This window comes from Dryobates pubescens, chromosome 4 (genome assembly GCF_014839835.1).
Source record: "Dryobates pubescens isolate bDryPub1 chromosome 4, bDryPub1.pri, whole genome shotgun sequence".
Classification (NCBI taxonomy): domain Eukaryota; kingdom Metazoa; phylum Chordata; class Aves; order Piciformes; family Picidae; genus Dryobates; species Dryobates pubescens.
The window spans coordinates 38,425,029-38,440,233 of record NC_071615.1 but is presented as its reverse complement, the minus strand read 5'-3'; the positions used below and the strand labels follow the sequence as shown (position 1 = coordinate 38,440,233).

Here is a 15,205-nt window from a genome sequence, read left to right as displayed (position 1 = left end):
AGAAGTGCTGGTGTCTCTAAAAAAATAAATAAATCCAAGAGTGTTGTGTTCCCTCCTTACTGGCCACTAGATGTCAGAGTTGCACTGGGTCTGGTACCCTGTAGTTGCTGAAAAGCTGCCCTGAAGAGGAGAGGGTAACTGACCGGTATATGCTTCATACAGTCATCCATAGTATGAAACCAGGCCGTCTTTTAAGTCACCAGTTGTAACTTTCAACCCGATTCACCATTTAAACCAAAGGAAACCTCAGTGGGACAGACAGATTTGTGTGGAAGTGTGACTGTGCTATTAAATCAGAAGGAAGTAGTCTTAGAATTTAATTTCTGATCCTCAAGCAGCAAGTATTATGCTATCACACTCAAGTAATTTAAAAGGTTTTAAGCCTTTTTGGTGAAATACGGGATGGAGCACTCGGGCCTGAATCCACATTTTGGAAATACTGCTTCTTACATTGTGTATTACAGTATTGTTAGCTTACTTTTTGCTGAGTATCTGATAGTGAAACCAAACTGAGCATTTGCAAACATTTGCAAGTGTGATGCAGGGTCTGTTGCACCTCTCTCAGACTGAAGTCTAAAATTACTTTTTTTAAAACCTAGACAGTTTTGTAGAGTTGCATTTCTTTCATTCAGTGAGGAATGACAGTGATCCAGCTTCTTATCGTCCCAGGAGATACTTCTCTAAGTCCTGTATGAATCTGGCAGGTGAGTTCTCTAAAAGGCTGAAGTGCTGATGCGCCATATGTTGTTTCCATATGTATGGAGGGCAAAACCAAGCCCCTGGTAGAAGAAGCTGTAGCTTACCCCTTTTGTGCCAGCTCCTTACCAGTTGGGAAGCAAGCTCACCCCAAGTGAGAAGTTGTTGTTTTACCAGCATCATTTCATGAAGTTGCCAGCAGAGGGGGGAATGTTAATACTTTTTAATACTTTCATAGCAGGAGCTGCTAAAAAAGTGCACATCTCTTTCCTGACAGTGCTGTCTACTTTTATGCTGTGCCAGCTCCCACTTCTTTGCAGGAAGTTTGCAGATGCCTTTCCTTACTATAGTCCTGCTTTTCGTTTTGCCTGTAGGTTGATAAAAGCCCAGGAGAAGTCAGGAGTAACTCTAACCTGTTCTGAATAGAAGGTATAAAATAAGATGGTATTTCATGCAGGTATACAAATTTGCCATTATTTAAAATGTAATTTCTGCAGATGACAGATGACTACCACTTTAGAGACAGGGAAGCTTCGTAGTGTAACAAAATATGAAGCTTGTTTAAGCAAGTTAAATTCCCCTCCTGTGGTCACTTTTTAAAATGGTTTTTCTCATATGCATATTAATGCTTAGGCAGTTCTGGATGATCAAGATAGTTCCTTGGTGGTTGTATGGATAAGGGCTGGGGAAGTGATTGATTTTTATTAAATTTTTTTTAGTTTCATTTTCCTTTCTCAGGCACACACAAAGTATCTCAGAATTTAGAAGTGGAGCGCCCTCCTGAGTAGCATCTCCCTCGAAGGAGGTTGCTCCCTCTCCAATTTAACCAGAACACACTAAGAACACTGTCCTGCCACACCACACTGAACAAAACAAAATTGTGAATTCTTTGCTGAGAGCCACCAAAGGAATGTAGAATTTAACTACTTTTTGTATTAAAAGGAGGTGCTGCATGGTTAAGTGGATGCTATTCTTACCTTCTCACTGACCGAACAGTAACCAAACAACAGTCATAAAAATGTCTTCAGGTCGTGTAAATATTTATAAAAGAAATGAAACCAAAATAAGATTAGGCAGTGAAAGCAGAGTCACTAACATACTTCTCTTGGTTGCTTTTTACTGACACTTCTTACAGGAAAAAACTCAGCATGCTGCTATTTCAGATACTCTAGACATTGTGAGAGGGAATACTTGCTGGGAAGAAAATTTGTACTTTCATTCTCTTTTTTAAGTCTCAGAACCTTGTGTTTTGTGCCTGAAACTGTAACAACTCTTTAGCTACCTTTATTTGCAAATATCCAAAAAGCTAAAGTAAGTTAATATTAAACCAGATTAGGGATGAGTGACTAAATTCTGTGACTGCGTAAACATTTCCAGTAATTCTGAGTCTGGTTCCTTCATGGTTGACTTCCTTTTTAAAGTCAGGTCCTTTTGGCAATCAACTCCATGCTAGAAGGGTCAGAGAAGCTAAGAGAACCGTTGTTAACAAAATATATGTTACTGTTGTCATTATGCGCTAAAGTCTGCATATGGCATATGGAGGTTTCATTTTCAGTGATGTATAATGCAGTGAGGAAGAGATTTTTACTGTACCTGCCCTGCTTTGAGATCTTCATAATGACTCTTTGGTTTTAAATTCTTTCTCAGGATATGGAAGCAAAATGAGTGAATGTCAATAAATGCACTGATGTGTCAGAATTGTGTATTTTATTCATACTTAAAGACTTGCATTGAGGGGACTTTGTTTTGCATTATGACTTTTTTTTTTGGCAGTGTTTTAAATAGTTATGTGCATGCATAATCTCAGGCAGCACTTTATTGCTTATTTTTGGCAGTTCACAAGAGCAAAAATTTAATTTGCTATTTTCCAAAAGTGCATTGTGTTTATGTAATGGATTTGCATCAGTTGCAGTCTGTAACACAGTTAAGTGTTTTAATTGGCAGAACACCCACATCAAGACTTGTTTGTTTTTCTTATAAGGAAAATGCCAGCTAAGTTAGTCCATATGTTCTGTTCAAATAAGAAGCAACATATTCACATGTAATGGCCATTCTTTAAAAATAAAATGAAAAAGTAACACAAAACTCATGTTGAAGATGGGCAAGTGTATGAATAATGGTGAATTTTTTTGGTTTTCTTTCTTGTTGTTGATTTTCAGGAACAGCAAATATTTTGCTAAGGAAAGCTGGTTAGTTGACATTTTAAGTGCTTGTGGTTTACGACTGTATCTACTGATGACCTGAGTAATGTTAAAATTGAAGTGTACATTGTTTACTGTTCTTTCTCAGAAGGATTTACATGGTCTTTATTGTCTAGTGAATCGTTGTCTATACTGAGAAGAGGTACTATATTGTAGTTTAACAGCACTTTTGAAATTAGTGGAATGTGGTAGTAAGATGGAAAGAAAACTAGAAGTTGCAGAACTCTTTTTAATTAAATACGTCCTCTTCAGCTGCCAGTCATGAAGCAGCTTGACAGGCTTCTAGTGCTCCACAGCTGCAGAATCTATTTCTGCTTCTTCAGGGGAAAATTGGAAAACTTCCATGCTCTTTGACAGCCCAAGAATCACACGTTAGGCATCTGCTCAGCTCTTTCTGCAGAACAGGGACCCTGACATTGCCCAGCTGTCAGAGATGGCATTTGAACTCCTGCTGATAATATTGGGGAAACTCCACTTAGGCTCTGATCCTGATATCTCCATAGAGAAAAAAATATTCCAGCTGACTTCAGTTCCTTTTGTTTCTAGGTAATTTGTAGGAATTAATCAAAGTTGGCTTCTGGCTTTGAACCAAACATTCTCAATTTCTTGGAGTGCTGATTTTCCTTCAGGAATTCTTTTTTTTCCCCAAAATATGAAGAAGTCTTCATCATCTTTTACTTGTTGTTAACAGCTGGCTCTTAGAATACAGCAATACTGATTATTAAAGACACAACTCATGCAGTATATGCTAATAGAGAGAGAAAATTGAATTTTTGTTAAAAGTTATGTCCACCAGCTTATCTTGACTGACCATCCTTATCAGTGAAAACCCTCACATAATTGAAGATCTAGTCAGCAATATTGTATATACATGACGGCAATTAGTTTCCTGTGAGAAATCAGAAACCTGATGAGAACCAGTTTTGATGTGATTTCTGAGAACCAGAGGTTGATGTGGCATTTATTAGCTATGGCACAATTTCTTTTTGGTAATGAAATGACCAAGACTGTAATGTTTCAGTAATACACAGTGAAGAAACCACTGCAGCCCATTTCCAGCTGATAAACATTTACTGCCTTTGTCCCATTGGATGTAAATTTGGTTAAAAAAAAAACAAACCAAAACCAAAAAGAGTTATCACATTGGGTTAATCTAATATTTTTAAAATAATCAAAACCTATGGTGCTTGCAAAATAGAGAAAGTCTGTTGGCCACACTTGCCAAGAAACCTGGAATTTTACTGAATTAATTCAACATCTGTGTCAAGTCCTCAATTAAAAAACCCCCACCTTACAATAACAGTGAAGGCTCTGAATGATTCCATTAAGAAAGAAAAGGAGAATCAACTGAAAACTTGTTTTCATAAACATCAGTGATTTGATACTGTTTGAATTATTGGCATAAGTTACTGAGTCCCTGAGTCTGAGTGCAAATCAGTTGATCAATCATGGAAGATTTGAAGGTAGTGCTACAGCTAACTGGAAAACATGGGTTTAAATCTAATTGACTCTGGATTTGGAGAAAATAACCTTGAATACTTGATTTTAGATAGATTATTGATAGTAGGTTAACATGAATTAAAGCCGATAATAGATATTACTGTGATTGTGGTTAGATAACCCATTTTGCATATGCTGGCACATGTCCCTAATTCCAAGGGTCATTAAGGTATAGTCTTAACAAAAAAAAAGGGAGTTTTACCTTCTAACCTGCAGCACCATTAGTTTTAGGACTAATCTAGAGCAAATTTTAGGTAGTTTTAATACAAGTTGTAATTTATTATCAGCCTAGATTTATTGCTAGCGTTGTGTTACAGTGGTGACAGCTGCCTGGTGTGTATTTGTTTTCTGAGTTGTTTTTGAAACACATGGATGTCCATGAGCTTCAGAAGACTTTTTTTATTATTTTTTTTATGATATCATTGATCTGGTGCAGAGTATTAAACAAAGTAACAGCTTGTCTTTTACGTTCTTGACTCAATCTCCAATTTTTATTGGCTCTTATATTTTTCATTGTTTATTTTATTAAGTGAAATCTGTTTCTTTTATGTCTTGTGCAGAATGTGAAAGATGATGGGCAACATGTATGGAGACTGAAACACTTTAACAAGCCTGCCTACTGTAATCTTTGTTTGAACATGCTAATCGGAGTAGGCAAGCAAGGTCTCTGCTGTTCTTGTGAGTATAAGCATTTCAGTGTCCCTTTGCTTACATGTCTATTCCTGGAAATGTTGCACTGCACTTGCTGCACAACAAAGAACTCGTAGCTTCCCAGTACAAAACCAATGCAAGTACGGTTGTATCTCTCCCTTTGTCTTATAATCTTGATAGCCCAAGGTTCCATTTTTAGGTTTTTTTAGGCTATTTGCCTTTCAAAGCTGTTTATAAGGGAGGCATTTTGTGTTATAATTGCTCTCAGAATTAGTTCCCTTTGGAGTCTCTCTCTTTTTTTCACTTTTTGCTTACCGAATATTATCTATAAGTTTCAACCTTATATTGTTGTTACTCCTCTTTTCTGTTTATTAATAATTATTGTCCATATTTATTAATGGGTATCAACTTAAATGGCATCTGAGTCCCATATTTGATTACTCAAATTTTGCACAGAATTCCTTTGTTAATGGTGAAGGTCAAAACTCCAGTTACCCAGGAATCAGTTTTCTATAGTTCTTCTAAATTTTTATATGTTCACTTAGTTTGTAATCATAAATCTCAGTATTGTCATCCTTTCATATATTAACTGATCAGAGGTGTTAAGATAAAGGATCACAGAAAAACTATGGCATCTAAATTGTCCTTCATTAGTTTAATGGATGCAGGTGTTGCAGTTCAGTTCCCTGAGCTGCATCTGTATGTATGTCCTAACAATCTGTATTTGACCAGTTCGTAACCTCTATCTTGAGAATCCAACTCTTACTGAAGGATGCCTTATCTCTGTTAGAATGTTTCAAGAGATGGATGACCCACATCTTTCTTTTGTGGTGTGTTCCAATGATTAATCATCTTTTTTTAAGACCTATTTTCTGATTTGAATATGTCTGGTAGATGGTTCCAATGATTGGTTCATGTTATGCCCTGCTCTATTAGATTGATGAGATCTTTAGTACCCACTGTATTCTTCTCGTGATGGTATCAAGTCACCTTCCATTGTTCTTTTTGATAAATTAATCAGTTTCTTAGTGTAACTTACTTTCTTCATTTTTGGTATGAAAGATAGCCCATCACTTCTGATCAGGGCCTATCTGCCTGTAGAGTTCTATTGATTTAATTTGAGATTAGTTTGAATAAATGAGAGTTTTGGAATCAACCATTTCTCTCTCCTCTCTTAGCCACAGATCTCTTTAAAATATAATCAAATATAAATCCTTCATGTATGTGTTTTCATATCATATAATTTCATTGGCAATACTGTAGAATGAGAGAGATAGATTTATTAAAAGCCAAACAAATAGAAACAGCGTAATTTCAGACATATAAATGCTGATGACAGTAACTGAAAGATATATCAAAAATATAGAGTTGGCTATTAGATCTTGAAACATTATGTTCGTTAATATTCTTTTAGGTCAGACTCGCGTAAACTTAATCCTTGTGAGGACATAGAGGACCAATATATTTTTTAAAGAGAAAATCCTGTTGAGCAAATGATGTAGATCATCTTCTTTAGTAGTTATCAGAAATGCGTCGAGGAGTTATATAAAGGAAACTGCTTCCAAAAGGCCTTATAAGAACTGGAATTTTCTTCGCTGCAGTGCACCTCTTCAAAAATTATTTTACTTGGCATTTATTTGGTGAGAACAATGGTCCCAGAGTATCTGTAGAACATTCACATGCTCCATTTGAGTTACTTAATGCAGCAAAAGGCATGAATCTACTTACAAAACTATTATACTATTTCCTAGTCTTGCTAAGCTTTTCCTCCAATCTATTTTCAAAGCATTGCTATAGATTTCATTATTTGCATTTTAGATTGTGTGAGAGGAGGGGGAAAAAAAAAAAAGAAAACTGCAGGGGTCCTCACCATCCCTCCATGGTCCAATCAACAATGTTACTCCCTGCAGTTTGTCTGATTAATGGCTGTGCCTCCCACTGGGTTTGTGTAATAGGTGCAAGCAAGGTGTTTAGAAGTACTTTGTGCTTAATTGCTCTCGAGGTCAAAAGCGTGAGACATATGCCATGCAGGGAGAAATTCATTCTCAGTTTTTAAAAGTTGACTCTATTGAGTGCAGGTATAAACTGTATCATTATTTCCTCATCTAGGCACAGTTGTATAGTTGAAGTCAGAGGAGCTTTGCATTGTATCCTGACATTTGTATGTTTTCCAGATGCAGTTAGTGTGATCTTTACAGGCATCATCCACGAATTGGTATACCTAAAACTGGTGTGTGGGGGTTCAGGAAAAATGCTTCTCAGGGGTTGGTATTTGGGAAAGTAAGAGTTAAATTTGGGATGATTACATAGAGTACATGAAAACAACACTATCTGAAAATGGACTAATCAGCCATTTAAGGTTTATAAATCAATGGAAGGAATAACATAAATTCATTGGGTTTTATTTTTGTGCTTGCCAGCTGCTCTCATGCTTATAGTTTGTAAAATACAGACTGCTTTTCTACTAGCAAATGACACCAAACCATTTTGCAGTCATCAATTTGTCTTTAATATTTTTATCATTTGGGAACTATTGCAAAAAAATTTAGTGAGCTCTGATTTAATTAAGCATTTCCTGTTATGCAGTGTAGTGCATTCTTGGATTTCTTACTTGCACAGTATTTCCTGTTCTAATTGGCCTTTTGTATTCCATGGAAAAAGCAGGTTAGTTTGAGTTCTCATCGACTGATTGGATTGATTATATAAAGATGGCATGCTGGTAAAGTTATTTGTTTCATAAGGATGTAATCAGAAAGACTATTGCCTCAACATCTATTAATGTCTTTCTTTTCTCAGTTTGCAAGTATACAGTCCATGAACGCTGTGTCTCAAGAGCTCCTGCATCTTGCATCAAAACATATGTGAAGTCCAAAAAGAATACTGAAGTAAGTTTGGGTTAGCATAAATTTTGCCATGTGCCTGTTAATTTAATAACTCTATGTATATCCACACTTTTCTTTTGCAGGTAATGCACCATTTCTGGGTAGAAGGAAATTGTCCAACAAAATGTGATAAGTGTCACAAAACTATAAAATGTTACCAAGGCTTGACTGGACTTCACTGTGTTTGGTGTCAGATCACAGTGAGTATACTATAGTAATATCTTTAGCACAAGTTAGAGAGACAAAAAATCTGAGGATTGTTTTTTTTCCCAGCCTCATAGTTCCAAAGCTCTAACTCAATTTTGTCATCAGGAATGAACAGTATGTGTTTAAGAAACGGTATATGCAGAATATTCATAGGAGTCCTTCATTGTTGCAGGCAAATATGCTTAAAGGTGTATTCTGCTTCAAGCAATATACAAATGAAAATAATGTGTCACTCTGAAGAGTAATTGACTTTACGGAAAGATTCTAAAAGAGTTTTCAGTTCAGGGGGAAGTCAAGGGCACTGTTACTGAGTCAAAATCCTAACTTGTGTCTACTGACAGGCAAATGAAACTGAGGACATCTGGTAGGATACAGCAGCTTCAAGTATCTGGGAATAACAAAAGAGACATCTTAAAAATATACTAATCTGTGCACCAAGTCTAATACACAACTTCTGTATGCTCCTTATTCAGCAGGAACCTATAACTGGAACTAATGACATTCAAGGAACACTGCACCTATAAGTGAGATCTTCATGCTAGAAGGAGCAATACCTGTATTTCTGTTCCTAGCTGGGGCAGGGTTTAAATCTAGATGGGGAGAGATTCAGCCTTCTTCTAGGGTTTTTGCTTTTTTGCTGATATCATTGTTATTATTTTAAGTTATGGAACAGCAGTTGTTTGTTGAGCATTTTAAATAGTAATATGAGATTCAGGCATTTAGTGAATGTTTTCAACATACAAGTTTGAATGTTTTGTGACATATTTTCTTAGCACGAGTACAAAACACGAAACACTATCAAAGAAAATAGATCCAGGATACTTTAAATGATAAGCTGTTATGACTACTTAAAAACAAATATTGTAGAGGATGATCAAATATGTAGTCCATATTACTGTCAAAATTTGGATAATTTATGTAGGGACTAAAACATCCAATCCAAGATTTCCACATGCATATGATTAAATTTAGGCAGTGACTATCTGTGTTTAGATAGGTAAGATAGAGTGTTCTGATCTGGATACAGAAATGTCTGCATCTGTATAATGTGTCTATCATTCATGAAATACATATTAGGTAAGACTCTCCCTTAAAGTAAAAGGAAGTTGCAAATTCTGTATCTCCATGGGAAAAAAATATTTTCCCAGTATTTCATATGAATGAAAGCCTTTTACTGCTTGAAGAATCACATGAAGTTTTAGAGAACTTCCTTAAGAAACGATTTTCACAGAGGAAATACTGAGAAATCATTTATCACTGAGAATAAAGAGGCTACATGCTTCTGAAAATTTCCTAGGTGCTTGTGTGCCTATTTCAATGCTTAGATACCCATCCAATTATGAATTACAAATGGACATCATTATTGACCACCCAAACTGAAAATATTTGGGTACTGAGGTTTGCAATTTTGCAATCGTATTTCCATTAGTGAGTTAAAGTTTTTTATTTTCTGTCAAAGTATTTTCAAAAATAGCTGATTTATTTTTTTTTTGCATGTCTGGAGATGAAAATTAGACAAACAAAAAGATTATTTTTTCTTTCAACACCGCAAATGATTTGTTTTTCGGTCTCCTATTCATTTTTCTTGCAATGCTGTGTATTGTGTATATTCTGTTGCAGTAACTTGCTTTGCTAATGATAATGATGCTGTTACTGAAAAAAAGTGTTTTAAATTTCTAATGGGTGCATGGTGTTTGATTGGATATTCTGAAGTTATGTAATTACCATCGCATCTTGCGTAGGTTTTCAAGTCCTTGTGCAATAACACAGAGCTTGTTACTGCTTGTTTTTTTCATGTAAGAGGACACTAGTTATTACACAACTAATTCTCATACTCTTTCATTAATTTAAAAAATATGTTCTTCTTTAAGCTTAGTAGGGCCACTTCTAATGTCAAAGAATTCAATCAAATCCTGAAATTTAGAGATGTTTTTCACTGAGAAGGCTTGTTCTGCTGAGTTCTCAGGCAGGCCCATGACACCCTCTTCCATATACTCTCTAGTTTTCTCCCACTGTCTTGTAAATGTTTTTGCCTTATTTTCTCTCCAGAAAATAAATTTTTTCCTACTTCACAGGCCTCTGGTTTTTTTTACATATTTTACATAAGATAGGTATAGGGTAAGGAATTTTGGGGAAATGGATTTTAAATCTGATAAAACATTTCTTTATTTTTTGAGAAGAGATGCATATTCTTTTATGTCATTTATTTTACTTGTGTCACAGTGTTACTTTCATCAAAGCTGCATAGCTTCTGCCATTTCTCTTGTCTGCTATTTGCCAATTCTGTTGTCAAAGATCGGCAGAGACTAATAAGAAGATTAAGCTTTTTTTTTTTCATAGATAAGTTTGCGTGCCACTGAGTAGCAAAGCTGCTAATTACCACCGAATGTGTGAAGATACTTTTATTTCATGTAATATGGCCTGGTGTGCATTAATTATGGTACAAGTAGCCTTACCACTGAGGCAGAGAATTAGCATGACAAATGATTTAGATTACAGGGCTACCAAAATACCCTCACAATAAGGCTTTAATACTCAGAGCAAATCGAACCTCATTAGACTTTTATTTTCTGTTGCTAAGTAACTGCCTGAAAAGGTAACTTTAGAGTGCAAGTGAATATGGACAAGGCTAATATTAGGTTCCATTCAGTTCAAAATTCAGAAATGTTATGTCAACATTAACTGTACCAGATAACTTTATGAAGACCATATTACCAGTGAAGCTTATATACAACAGCAGCAACTGGTACAGTTTTATTGTGGTTTTAGTAGAGTTCATACTGACCAAATTGAATCATCTAGAGGTAAATGAATCAGTCATTGGGAAAATGTGATACACAGATGAAGAACTGAACTACAGATTTTGTAACAGCTGTTGAACCTGTTGAACTAATGCTGTATCCTACCTATACTAGTTAAATCACATGTTAAATAACATTTTTCACTTCACTTCAAAATTTCCACTATTTATTACCCTGATTATTTTTCTTTAATTAAAGTATACATGTTCTCAAAAGAAAAAAAAAAAAGGCATCTCTATGGGGAACTTAATGCATGTTACCTGAGGAACTTAATGCATGTTACCTGAGGAACTTAATGCATGTTACCTGAGGAACTTAACGCAAGCATAGTTTATTGAGACTATGCAGAAGTAGAATCATAGACTCCTTTAGGTTGGAAAAGACCTTTAAGCTCATGAAGTTGAAATTACACCAAATTTCATGATACAAAGTTATATTTAATTGTGTCTATCTCTAACAGTATTGTGACTTACACCAATTAAATGTGAATGCTTTGCATGATCCAGGCATACAACCATGCCTTGTACTGTGCCTGGATATATACGTTGAAATATTCTATTTTAGAGACATTTGAATTGAGTTAAATCCTAAAACATTAACAAGAACTCTTGAATGCTAATGCAAAATATTTCAATAAATATGTCATTATTTGTTGGCATTTTTGGCTGAGGTTCTCTACACATTTTTCATTTCCACCTTTTTAACGCTTTAGACATAAGCCATTGCTCTTTCAGTCAGCAGACTTGAAGATGTTCTTTCCATGTTTCCAGAGTAGGACTCTTGTCATAGCTTTTAGGAAACCTGTATGAATGCTTAGAATAAAGTAAAAAAAGGTGAGTAATTCAGGTTCCTCAGCCATCAGAGAAAGTCTGAACACTGATTAAATCAAGACTGAATTTTCCCTGGTATAGCTTGAAGCTCTCAGACATTCTTACATTGTTATCTTACTTCATATATATTTTCATAGATATTTCAGCATTTCAATCGAATCTGTAATGATTCTATCAGCTTCAGATGGGAAGCAGAGTTACACCAATATTGCCAAAGGCTGCCCTGAATTACTCCAGATAGCCCACTAGTAAGCAGAACAGAAGTTCTGTTTTATGAAGAAGCTGTTTTATGAAGGTTTTGGTCTCCAATAACACTATACTGATGTACTGAGATACAGTGTTCTCATTTTGTGTGCTGCACCATGTGTGCAGTTTCCAAACTGGAAAATGTTTTGATCCACTGTTCTTTGATTCAACCTTAAGAGGCTTTCCAATGCAGTGTGCTTCATCTTCCTGTAGTATGTTAGTAATACTAATTACCTCATTCTAGGATGCCACATTTCTTAGATTGTAGCAGTAAAATGTCTGAATTGAATCTTCATTTTCTGTCTCCTCATAGTTGCATAACAAATGTGCCTCACATCTAAAACCTGAATGTGACTGTGGACTTTTGAAGGACCATATTTTACCACCTACATCAATCTGCCCAGCAGTATTGGTGAGTTGTCTGCATACTTCTTTCACATGTAATCCTCTGCCATAGGTAACTGCCAAAATGGTGCTGGGGCTGACTGCCAGAGTATTTGTTAAATACACAGAACTGTGTGAACCATAAACACAGTGGGTAATTCTGGCTGATGTGTGATAGGCACAAGTGTGCCTTATCTTTTGCATATTGCATTTACCTGCATGTGAGAATGAGCTTTCTGTAGGGCATTTTATAACTGAATCTGACTCAGGTTTTATCACTTACTCAGGCTGTACTTACCAGAAACTGTATAGGCAGAACACTTCTACATTTTACATCTTTTATAGATCCAACTTCCCAGAATAATGAAGTTATTCTTATGGACAGTTTTTGCTTGGGATGCATATTGTATATCTGCAGTGCTGAGGTCTTTGATCTAAGCCGGAGGTTACCTAGAATGATGATACTGGTCTTGCAGTAAGCTATGCATCAACATTATGGTATATTTTATTCTGCAGTCATGCACAGTAAATTTCTCTGTCCACAAAAACAATAACTCAATTCAGTGAAAATAAAAATGCATGCTGTGGGTTGTATAGAAAAGAGCTGACCAGTTTATCATGGAAAAAAAAAAAAAGAGCTTCTGAATTAACTTATGTATTCATATATTAAATTGGATGTTTTATGCTGATGAAAGTCATAGCATCATCATCTTGAATAACAGGACAGATGTGTGGTCCTCTTTAAATATATTTCATAATAAGAGAAATGCTTGAACTTAAGAATCGATTACTTATTGCAGGAGGAAAACCCAGGAAAATATATCTACTAATCTTAAATCTGTTTCTGAACATTAAGAATAGTATTTATACCTATTGTAAATGACTTGTTTTCTGATTAGTCCTTTTGGCTGTTTGTCTGTAAATCTGCTAAGGAATGGACACTCTAGAGTAAACTGGGACTATTCCATTGCTGTCAATGAAGGTAAAGCAATGGAAAGCTGACTTCAATATTGACAAAATATTTTTTAGTATTTTTGAGAAGTCATGAGAGTAGTTTTGTAGTTAGTCTGTAATAGAATTTTGATGTTACTTGGACAAAATCTGAACAATAATTGTAAAATATTATTTTAAGTTTGTTGGATGATTACATTCTGCATTACATTATTTAATTTTCTGGATTTTAGGTCATGCTTAAAAGTTAACATGTAGAAGTTATTATTTTGTTATTGGACTGTTACCATTTTATTGTTATTTATCGTTTGCCATTCTTACAAACTAAATAAAGCCTCAGCATGAAATTTCATCTTCAATTATATTTGCGTAACTGCATTTTCTTTTCAGGGGAGGAAGAGGGACAGAGAAATTAAGATTTTCATTCCACAATTTGAGTTTAGTTAAGTTGCTTAGAGGGGATATATAAAACCACTTTAGGGTCAAATCACCCTTGAATAGCTTTGTTTTATCTGCAAATTTTGAAGGCGAATGTAGATGTAAATATGTTTTCTTCTATCAGAATCATCTTTCAGAATTACATACCAATAATATAATATAAAGTAGGTATTTCAGCAAAATATTTATTGTTCGAAATGGATTTATTTTATGCTGTGATTTAATGGGAACTTTATAATTTTGTAGTGTATTTGCTCATCTAGTAGATTCTTCCAAAACAGGATTAAATTCCTGAATATACTTGCATTACAAATGATACATCGCTGACCTAGCTAATAGAAATTCCTCCCAGAAACAATTGATTCCAGTGTACATATTATTTACATTAGTAATTTTGTAATTAGTTTCTCCCATTTCCAGTTATGGGGATTCCTTCTGAGAAGTATAATGCTTCAGTGTATGTGAAACCAGCACTCTCAATAATGAAAATGAAAACCGTGAATGTAACCATGTCCAAATTGTCTAAAGATATAATCGTAAGTCTGCCTGTGAATTGAAATGTGCTCAAACATATCCAATCTGATAGACCTGACAATGGAAGTCTTTCACCGAGGACAGGCACTTAGCTTCAGTGATCAGCTGAGCAATAATACTCTCGCAATGCAACACATATGTGGAAGGTGAAATAGATAACTACAATTCTTTCTGTACCAACTTTATCCTTGAGTATTTTGAGATATTGGAGAAGAATATATTTCTTTCTCCCCTAGAATAAATTATATTTGTGGGAAAACAGCAGGTTGAAATATCCGATGTCTTTGACCTCTCAGAAGTTTTGGCCCTCTCTTCCATATGTAACTTCAGAAGTTGAGACATCTCCTGGAAAATTCTTGGAGTTCATCTGAGACCAAGATGCCTTCTCATAAGTTTTCCTTCCAGAGTACTGGCTAAATCCCTTTTCATCTTTTCCCTTTTGTGAAACTAAGGGAAATACATATTTTCACCTTTTTCATCCAGCATAGCTCATGTCTTCATTTCCTGTGGATTCTAGCCTCAACTCTCTGCAGAGATAGAGATTTTTTTTCATAAATTACATTTCCCAGCACCATGTATCATGCCACAGCTACCAAACTGGTGTCTCAGCTGCAGTTTGTTCTTCTGGTCCATATCCTCTCAGTTTTTAATCAATGTCCTAAATAACTGCTAAAACTGTGAGGAATAAATAAATTTTTAAAAACCCTATCCTTTCTGATTATAATATCACAAAGGGTTACATATGTCTTCCCTCCTAAACACAGCCATCTCAGCTCAGGTGACCATTCTGAGTTAACTCATTTAGGGTGAAGAGGGAGTCTTCTAAAATAAAGTGACTGACATGATCCTCTCCTACTGCCCTTTTCTTAATGGCTTGAGAGAGA

At 35.3% G+C, this 15,205-nt stretch overlaps 1 protein-coding gene across 8 annotated transcripts in view; it reads left to right on the top strand.

Moving 5' to 3' along the window:
* Nucleotides 1–15,205, top strand: part of DGKB (diacylglycerol kinase beta) — a 350,303-nt gene that overhangs the window by 102,366 nt on the left and 232,732 nt on the right. For all 8 annotated transcript variants that reach the window (XM_054161138.1, XM_054161140.1, XM_054161144.1 and 5 more), the window contains 4 exons: nt 4,958–5,075; nt 7,845–7,933; nt 8,014–8,130; nt 12,328–12,426. In XM_054161138.1, the coding sequence (XP_054017113.1) occupies nt 4,958–5,075; nt 7,845–7,933; nt 8,014–8,130; nt 12,328–12,426 (423 nt within the window). The remainder of the gene's footprint in view (nt 1–4,957; nt 5,076–7,844; nt 7,934–8,013; nt 8,131–12,327; nt 12,427–15,205) is intronic.